The following is a 10254-nucleotide window of genomic DNA, read 5'->3' as shown; positions in this document are numbered from 1 at the left end:
TTGTAAGCCACATCACAAGAGATAATAACATACATGCATAAGAATAATCATATGGGCCCATAATGTCATTAGCCGACATAGGCCAATTTACATAACTAATACTACCTTAATAACAAGCCAATGCCTTTGGCTAAATCATAATATTACATACTCACATTAAAACCCTATACATGCCATAGACTCGAATCACTTGAGTTTACTTACTCCGATAACGTTAACTCGATAGGGTGATAATATCTCTGACGGCCTCCAACCCGAGCTAACCTGGAAACTCTAGAAAACATGGGAAAGAAGGGGGGTAAGCTTTCGCTTAGTAAGTTTATATGAAAACAATTAGCAACTCATTAACTTGTTTTATCAATGTTTACAACATATTTTCAGGTTCACTACAAGCTGTCTTTCTGAGCAACGGTCACTAAATTATTTATATCTGGAGCTACGAAACTCCGAATTAAGTTCTGTTAATTTTCCCTGAAACTAGACTTATTTTATTTTTTCCATAAAATTTCCAGAATTTTGGTTAAGCCAAATAGTACAGTTTATTAGTTAAAGTCTCCCCTGTTTCAGGGTATGACCACTCTGACCCCTGTACACTACAAACCGAATTTCTCCCTGTACAAAATTCCAACGACCATGCCGTTTATTCTCCATAAAAATAGACTCAATAAGGAATCCATTCATGTAAGGTATAACTCTTAATAATTTTTGTACAATTTTTGGTGAATTTCTAAAGTTAGAACAGGGGATCTCGAATTCATTCAGACCCTATTTCACAAGAATTCAAATATCAAACAATATGGAATTCTTTTTCTTCCTCTGTTTCTTTCATGGGAAAATAGACTCATTAAGCTTTAATCCCATATTTTATTCTGCCTCTAACTCATTTTCCACTATTTTTAGTGTATTTTCAAAGTTACACTACTGCAGTAACTCAAATCTGTCAAGGCTAAATTACTCATTCATGATCATTGTTCATAATATTAATACAACACCATTTTATCCATCATGGTAAGAATACATATTATGCATCATAGATCATCACATATCAAGGCATTCTCATAGGATTAGTATACATACTTGCACAACTCGTAACATAACTCGAGTGCATACTCACCAATAACTTACCTCATTGAGACCATCATTAACTCTTTCCTTGGATTGCCCGTTGAACACTTGGAATACTAATTAGATACTCGGAAAAGCCTTTGCACATAAGTGCTTCAATTGTAGCTAAAGCTACCTCATATCTCATGACATTTCAATGCTCACTCTCGAGCTAGTCATCTAGACTCATAATTCCTAGTGACATGTCACTCAGATCCTATTCTATTCCTAAGGTTCAAACGGATTTTTCCTTGTCTATTAAGGCTTTGTCTTATCATATTTCTATTAATTACATACACATTAATATCTGTACAATTCATGTAATGATAACATTTAAATACATGTATAGCATGGTATTGTTTACATACTGAACTTACCTCGATACCACAAATGTGAAAAGGACATACTCGTCCATAAATCGATTTCTTTCCGTTCTAGGTCCAAGTCTCAATTTTCATCATCTATAACATCACATTTAGCCTACCAATCAGTCACAATATTCATATGGGTCTAAAATCATATTTTTACAAATTTTCATTTTGACCCCTAAACTTTTGCATATTTGCACTTTTGCCCCAATGCTCGTAAATTAATTTTTATTCAATTTTTATAAGGTTTAAGACATGCTGAACATTTTCTCTTCTATGGCAACTCCAAATTTTCACTAATTCACACACTTATGACCAATTTGTAACTTTTACAATTTAACCCTTTTGACATTTTTACCGAAATTCATTGAATAAAACTCATATTTAACACATCAAACATTCATTATCCACTATAAATCATCAAAACACAACCATATCATGAATGGGTAAATTTTAAACTCTAATTTATCTTCAATCAATTGGTAGAAATAGAAAATTTAAGCTTCGGGATCTCAAAATACGAAAATCATTAAAACGGACAAAACCGTACCTATATAAGCCATAAAAGCTTGGCGAATGGAGCTCATCCATGGCTGCTATTTTCTGTTCTTTCCCACGGTTGAAGAAGAAAGAATGAAAAAAAAATGATAGCTTTTATCATTTGTCTTATTAGGTTATTTTAATTAATTTACAAAATTACCCTTTTTATTTCAAAAATACCAAACAAATATCCATTCACTAACACATTAAAGGAATAATTGTCACATAAGGACTTTCAATTTAAAACTCATAACAATTAGGCACCTCATATATAAAGAACTCAACTTTTGCACTTTTTACAATTTAGTCCTTTTGACTAAATTGAGTGCTCAAACGTCAAAATTTTCGAATAAAATTTTTACGAAATATTTTCATAAATTTATAGACTATAAAAATATAATAAAAATAAATTTTTTTTCGTCGGGTTTGTGGTCCCGAAACCACTGTACCGACTATACCCAAAATCGGGCTATTACAAATCTAATAGGGGTTTTAATTAGAAAGAAATTTCAATTAATCAAACTAGAGTTAGTTGCTCTTACTTTCAAAAGAGACATTAGCATAATTTAAGAATTTTTACGGATCAAGATACTAAGTGAAGAAGTTGAGTAATTTAGATTGATAGTAACAGATCAAATCTAGGTGAATTCTTTCTTGGGTATTATTTTGCTTCTTGGTGGTTAATTGTTTATTTTCCAAATTTGTTCTTTGTCATGTTCGCTAGTTAATTTTAGTTTTTAATCAATCACTCGAATTTACTGGTTAAATAATAGAAAGACTGTAATTACTAGTACTTTTAGTCTTCATGTGAACGATATCTGTGCTCACCATAGCTATACTATTAATTTATAAATGTACTTACTTTAGTCAAATTTTTAGTTAGTTCCGTAGACATCAATTTTTTTGGATTGTTCTTCTATCTTCTCTTTTCTAGTTGTTTTTCTTTCTTGACCTTCTAATTTTGGGACTTAGGGTTGTTGTTTTTCGTCAACCATAGTTTCCTTCTCCAAGGAACAAAATTTATCCAATCAAAATGTTGAAACAAACACCGAATAAAAATTGAATATTTATCAGTCAAAATGTTGAAACAAAAATTGAATATTTGAAGAAATTTTGTTCATTAGAGAGGGCAACTAAGGCTAGCAAAAGAAAAAAAAATCCAAATCCTAAAACCAGAAGGTTAAGAAAGGAGATAGTAAAAAAAAAAAAGAAGTTACCCCTATGGAAAATTAGGAAAATTACATGGAAGTTTCAAAAATTCTATGTTAGCTTTCCATAAAAAAACTAATGGCAACTAAGGGAAGGTGACCAAGATATTTAATTTTGAAAAGTTTAGAGATTAAATAAAAAAATTAATAGTTAAAGTGGCCAAAATAAAATGAAGTCAATAATTTAGTGGCTATTTTTAAACTTTACCCATTTTTTTATTCAAGTAAGGAAAAAGTAAGGAAGTTGAGTATCCTTACTTTCCCTCAAAATGCCAAATTTTTAATTACCCAAATGAAGGAAAAAGTAGAGAAAGGAAAGGGCAAATTACCAATAACAGCCCCTTTTTTTTTTAAATTTACCTAAATGGGCCAAGTCAGAAATTATTTACCGGAATGGGCCAGTTTTTACAAAATGCGTCCACGTCAGCGCGTTGTCAGGGGAAAAAGCAGGAAAATGCTTCCTCAAGGAAGCGCTTTCCCTGTGTTTTTATTATGGGTTTTCTGTAATTAGGGTTAGGGTTTTAGGTTTTTAAATTTTAGGGTTTTAAGGAAAAAAATTAAATAAATTAGGGTTTATTGTTTGTTAATTAAATTAATTACTAATTTTAAAAAATTAGATTATGGTTTAGTGTTTATCGTTTTCAAGGAAAAAATCAAATAAATTAGGGTTTAGGGTTACTTGAGTAAATTAATTATAAATTTTAAAAAAATTAGATTAAGATTTTAGGGTTTAGAGTTTTAAGGTATTTAAGAAAAAAATCAAATAAATTAGGGTTTGGGGTTTAGGGTAACTTAATTAAATTATTTGTTAATCTAAAAAAGCTTCTACGTGGACGTTCTTTTGCTACTGATAGTCTCGAAAAAATAAATTTGAGAAGACATGTCTGCATAAATAGTGTCAAAACGCTTCAAGCGGATGCATTGTCGCAAAAAAAATCTTGAAAGAAGCTCCCACGTGGACGCTCTTTTGCTACAGTAGTATCTGAAAAAATAATTTTGAGAAGACGTGTCTGTGCAAATAGTGTAAAAAACGATTCAAGCAGGATGCATTTTCAGCAAAAGTACTGAAAGAAGCTTCCACGTGGACGCTCTTTTGCTACAGTAGTCTCTGAAAAAATAATTTTGAGAAGACATGTCTGCACAAATAGTGGTAAAAACGCTTCAAGCAGGATGCATTTTCAGCAAAATTACTGGAAGAAGCTCCCACGTGGATGCTCTTTTGCTACAATGGTCTCTGAAAAAATAATTTTGAGAAGACGTGTCTGCATAAATAGTGTCAAAAACGCTTCAAGCAGGATGCATTTTCAGCAAAAGTACTGAAAGAAGCTCCCACGTGGACGCTCTTTTGCTACAGTGGTTTCTGATATAACTTGGGCTATAAATGAGCCAAATTTTGTTCTCAGGTTGCATAACTTATAGCAAAAAAAAAAAAAAATAGAGAGGCTAAGAAGGATAAAAATTAAAGATGAGTGAACGCATTAGTGCTGTTATTTACTATGATGGTGAGGTTCGTCACACCGAGAACGGTGTTGTTTTTTTCGGAGATACAATACGACTGATTTTTAACCAGAACATAGATTTGACAGAACTTCGTAAAAGGATTAGGCGTAAAATATTCAGAACGACGCCAATGAAAGTGTTGTCTATTAGGTATCGATTTTGTGCTTCTATTGATCCAGTAACATATGACTCGTTCGACATCAAAGGTGCTCGTAGCTTGAAGGCAATGGTGCAGACTCATCTTGCTAATGGAGCACCATATATTGAGTTATATGCACAATTTGCATCGCCAAATGATACATTTGTGGCTGCTGTTCGAGAGGAATACACGTCCCCTGCCCGACACTCCGTTAGTGGGTTACATAACACAGAACCGCCAGTTTTTGGTAGCGGTATGGAATACACAACCCTTGTACGACACTCTGTTAGTGGATGGGACATGCACCTAGGTGGGTCGATGTTTGATGCTGAAAATACGTACTAGGGAACGACATCAACTTATAGTGCTTGGCAATCTACATCCAATTGGGGACGTTATTGAACGCCCAGAAGAAGGGATGATGTACTCCCCATGACGTCCACCGGTGAGGGGACCTCATACGTCGCAGATGATGGTGGGTTAGATGATGAGTCCGATGTGGATCCACCTCAAGAGCCCGGCCGCGATGGTACAGAAGTTGGATTATTTTCTGAACTGGAGCCTATTCCAACTGAACCTGAAGATGTTGAAAGGGGTTCAGATGAAGAAGAAGATCCACGATTCAGGGCATACTCGCCTCCAGCCCACATGCATAATCTTGATCTATCTGTAGATGATGCATTGGAGTTTCCAGATCTACCACACAGAATGCGTGATCATACAAGTTTATTATTGGATTCGAGTGAATTTGAAGTTGGTAAGGAATTTTCCAATAAGGATAATTTTCTTGGTGCATTGAAACAACATAGCATCAATAACAGTGTTAACTACCACGTGGTTAAATCTAAATCCGATAAGTTTGAGGCGAAGTGTGCAGTGCAAGACGAAAGTTGTTCATGGAAAATCTACGCCTCGTTGAGGAAAAGGACAGGGTTGTGGGAGATAAAAAAGTATAAAGGTCCACATACATGTGCTGCAGGTACAATATTTAAGGTTTTTGAATAATACTGTTATTATGTAATATTATATTATTTAACGTACTTCGTTGACAGGTATTTCACAAGATTATCCCAAGATGGATTCAGCTATGTTAGCTAGCTTAATACTACCCACGGTGAAGGCAGATCCTAGGACTTCAGTGCCAGTCTTAATTGCCAATATTCGTAACCAAATGGGGTACATGCCTTCTTATCGCAAGGCTTGGATAGCTAAGCAGAAGGCTTTAGAGAAGATGCATAGTGGGTGGGAGGCTTCATATAATGAAATATGGCAAGTGGTGTCAAGTGCTAGAGAGATACGTCCCAAAGTTGCATAATGACCTTCAAATGTAACTCGCGATACTATAACGACTGATTGCTCCATGGATGCCAAGTATTTAAGCGTCTCTTCTGGAGCTTCAAGCAATGCCGAGACGCATTTGCATATTGTAAGCCATTGGTACAAATTGACGGTACCTTTATGTATGGTAGATATACCCATCGGCTATTGCTAGCAGTCGCACAGAATGGTAGTGGAAGAATCCTTCCAATTGCGTTTGCAATAACACCGGAAGAGTCAGCTGATGACTGGGATTTCTTTCTTTCTAGGTTAAGGATGCATGTTTGCCCCCAACCTAATATATGCGTTATATTGGATTGAGGCACCGGGATAATAGCTGCAATTGAGCGACAGGGAAGCCTATGATATCGCACACACCATCGGTATTGCCTAAGGCACATTGCTTACTACAGGCAATATCCATCTAAAGGTGAACGACGGCAAGTGGCCAACATGGGTATTTAACTTTATCTCTATTAATATAATTTCGTTTGGAATATTGAGTTTATTTTAAATAGAAAAGTGGTATGTAATTTTTGCTATCAACTTATATTGGCAGGGTAGGAGATAAGTAAGGACCGTTTCCATGAGATGTTGGCAGTTTTCCATTCAGTTAACGAAGAGGGCCATGACTACCTATGTAATATACCTTTCGAACAGTGGACATAAGCATACAACGGTGGCTTACGATATGGTCACATGACCTCAAACCTGGCCGAATGTATAAATTCTGTTCTGAAAGGAACACGTCATTTATCGATAACATTAGTTGTGCGAGAAACATATTTTCGTTTAGCGGCACTATTTTCAAAACGAGTAGCGAGTTATGCAGGCCAAATGCAGGGAGGCCATGTATGGTGCGCAAAGGTATTGCAAGAAATTAACAAGGCGAAGGCACGGGCGAACACTATGCACACAGTGTGTCACGATCGAGACAACTTATGGTTTCGTGTGACAGAGTTTGAAAAACTGCACCAAGGTATTATTGGCGGGCAATATCGTGTACATTTAAGAAATAGGACTTGCGATTGTGGAAGGTTTGACGCACTTCGTTATCCATGCGCTTATGTAATTGCAGGTTGTCAAAATCTTCGTCTGGATCCCATGAGTTATGTCAACGACATGTACAAATTGGAATACATGTACAACGTGTGGAGACACATATTCCCACCGGTCCCAGATGAGCATAAGTGGCCCTCTGTATCGCTTGCTCCGTTTAAGCTGTTACCGGATAGAGAGTTGCGGCGTAAACCAAAGGGTCGACCTTGCTCAACTAGAATACGCAACAATATGGATATCCGAGAAACGACCAATCAACAGAAGTTATGTGGATGGTGTAGGAAGCCAGGCCATACAAGTAGATCATGTCCAGATCGCAATAGTTGATAGTTGTTGTAATTGTCAATATGTTGTATTATTTATATTTTATTACATGAAATAATATAAAATATTCAAAATATTGCTTTATTTAAAATAATTTTCATTTTATTAAAAATATAAAAGTAAATTATTATTACTTTATTTAAAACAACCTTTTATATTATCACATGAAATAATATAAAAATATTCAAAATGTTGTCTTTAAAATAATTTCTATTTCATTAAAAATATAAAAGTAAATTACAATTACTTTATTTAAAACAACCTTTTATCTAATTACATGAAATAATATAAAAATATTCAAAATGTTGCCTTATTTAAAATAATTTCCATTTTATTAAAAATATAAAAGTAAATTACAATTACTTTATTTAAAACAACCTTTATCTAATTACATGAAATAATATAAAAATATTCAAAATGTTGCCTTATTTAAAATAGTTTCCATTTTATTAAAATATAAAATTAAATTATAATTACTTTATTTAAAACAACCTTTTATCTAATTACATGAAATAATATAAAAATATTCAAAATGTTGCCTTATTTAAAATAATTTCCATTTTATTAAAAATATAAAAGTAAATTACAGTTACTTTATTTAAAACAACCTTTTATCTAATTATATGAAATAATATAAAAGATTCAAAATGTTTGTACAAATATATTAAAATAAAAATCAATGTCCGTGCCGGTCGGATTCAGTGGCACATGGAGGTCGTCAACGGTTACGCGTTGGATTCCTCCTTTGTCCAGCTTCTGGCGGGGGTTGTGCTTGCTCTGGCGCGGATTCTGGTTGTGGGTGTTGGAAGGATGACCCGCATTGATAGAATAGTGACTGTGGAGGTGTTTGCATCATTAATGGCGGAGGTGTTTGAAACCCATAAGGTGATGGGGATTGGTAAAAAGAAGAGCTCCCCGATGGCCCCTACTGTGATCCCTCGTGCGACGGCTGCCTATAGATCAGCGGTCCACTCGGAGTAATCGAAAATGGAGATGAACCGGGCCATGCATTCCAACCTGCCATAGGACTAGAAAAAGGAAACATGTAAGGGCTAGGATACGTACCTGGCATCATCTGAAGAGGCTATGCTGTGGGTTTCGACGGTTGAACTGTTGGGCCCGGTGACTGTGTAGGTCTTGTTGCTGGGCCGGGTGATTATGTGGGCGCTATTGATGGGCCTACGTCGTCGTCCCTTCTTCTAGGATTTAAAGGGCCACATCGTTCCCTTTGGACACTCAATTGCCGATGCCTCTCCTCTTCTGACTGTAAATATGGCTTGCCATAGATCCTAAACCATGGCATGTATTCTGGCACGCACGCCAACTCTGGAACGATGATCGGTTCCCGAGTAGGTATATAATCATACCGATCTTCCCACATTTGGATATAGTGTGACCAGAATCTCGGCCAATCCGTATGCAATTGCCGTAAGTCGATTTTGTGATGATCATCCAACACCTCAGGTGCCACAGGAATCGGTTGTCGAAATCCAAATTGCCATAATACTTTGTCTAATTGGTGCATATCCACAATAGCAAAGTTGACCAATGGGACCTTCACGTGCCAAGCGTTCGGATTTTTCAAGTATTCATCTGGAATTACTACCTGAATTGCCGGATCCTCGTATGGTGTCCATTGAAACTATATAAAAATGATGGAAATATTAGTTAAATAAAAAATACTAAATACTAAATACTAAATATGAATCCACTATTTTATTATGTATGTATATATATATTTTAATACTTACTTGTGCTTCCAATCGCTGCTCTAATAGAAGTAGATATCTTCAAGATGTAAGTAATCGAGCATAACTTACCAAATAGTTCCACCTAATTAAATAAGTTTTTAGCATACGATTATATTTTAAATCTACGTAATAATTGTAAAATCTAATATAAAATTTACCTCGTTATGAGTGGGAATGTATATGGGTGGTCCACTCGAGGACGTAAAAATAGAAAGCGAAACCGTGCCCATGATTGCAGTAGTGATAGACAACCTCCGATTTTCGCTTTATTCGATCGCAGAGTCTCAAGACATCTCCGATGCAGTGTTGCCAACACGGCAGACCCCCAACTAAATTCACTAGCTGCTCTAAAATCAACGAGTTTCAGCAGCCATCTCAGATGTACATGGTTTCGTGACAAGTCCGGCATCAGATAACCGCCAATTATCTGAAGAATGTATGCTCGAGCATATCGAATTTTTTCTAGTTCGGTAGAATCATCATTCGGCTCCAGAAATGTGTCTCGTAACCAGCCCATCTCGATCCGACCTCCGTTAATATTATCCGGAATAGCACCCAAAAGCTCATAGCATACCGCTCCCCAATCAGCAGAATGAACGGACCCAGTGACTGCATCCCCGTCCACCGGCAATCCTAATTGTAAATGCACGTCTTTCAAAGTGATAATGCACTCTCCACATGGAAGATGAAATGTGTGCGTCTCAGGCCTCCACCTTTCTAACAACGCACTAATAAGTTTCGGGTCCAACTTGCACCCCCGGCCTATCATCGCCACGTACCAAAAACCCGCTTCCCGTAGGTAATCCTCTATCAACGGTGATGGATGACCAGTCATGTTACAGATATAGCATTGCAATATCCGATCTATAGACTTTTATAAGAAATAATAAAATAAAAATTATTTAAATTTGCATAAATGACAGAAATCTTAAATAATATTTAAA

The 10254-nt window shown here is 35.7% G+C and overlaps 1 protein-coding gene and 1 long non-coding RNA gene across 2 annotated transcripts; both read right to left on the bottom strand.

Moving 5' to 3' along the window:
- On the bottom strand, positions 1-1605 carry LOC128295501 (uncharacterized). Its single transcript, XR_008285960.1, has 2 exons — positions 1482-1605; positions 1-273 (listed from the first exon to the last, which is right to left on the bottom strand). It is a non-coding gene; the product is annotated as an uncharacterized LOC128295501 (long non-coding RNA).
- Positions 1606-8715: 7110 nt separating this feature from the next.
- On the bottom strand, positions 8716-10145 carry LOC128295439 (protein MAINTENANCE OF MERISTEMS-like). Its single transcript, XM_053031018.1, has 3 exons — positions 9532-10145; positions 9311-9347; positions 8716-9165 (listed from the first exon to the last, which is right to left on the bottom strand). Exons 1-3 carry the CDS (start codon positions 10143-10145, stop codon positions 8716-8718), a joined length of 1101 nt encoding a protein of 366 aa, XP_052886978.1.
- Positions 10146-10254: the final 109 nt, after the last annotated feature.

This window comes from Gossypium arboreum, chromosome 7, assembly GCF_025698485.1.
Source record: "Gossypium arboreum isolate Shixiya-1 chromosome 7, ASM2569848v2, whole genome shotgun sequence".
NCBI classification, from domain to species: Eukaryota; Viridiplantae; Streptophyta; class Magnoliopsida; order Malvales; family Malvaceae; genus Gossypium; species Gossypium arboreum.
Note: the sequence above shows the minus strand (reverse complement) of the source record. Positions and strands in the feature narration are given on the sequence as shown.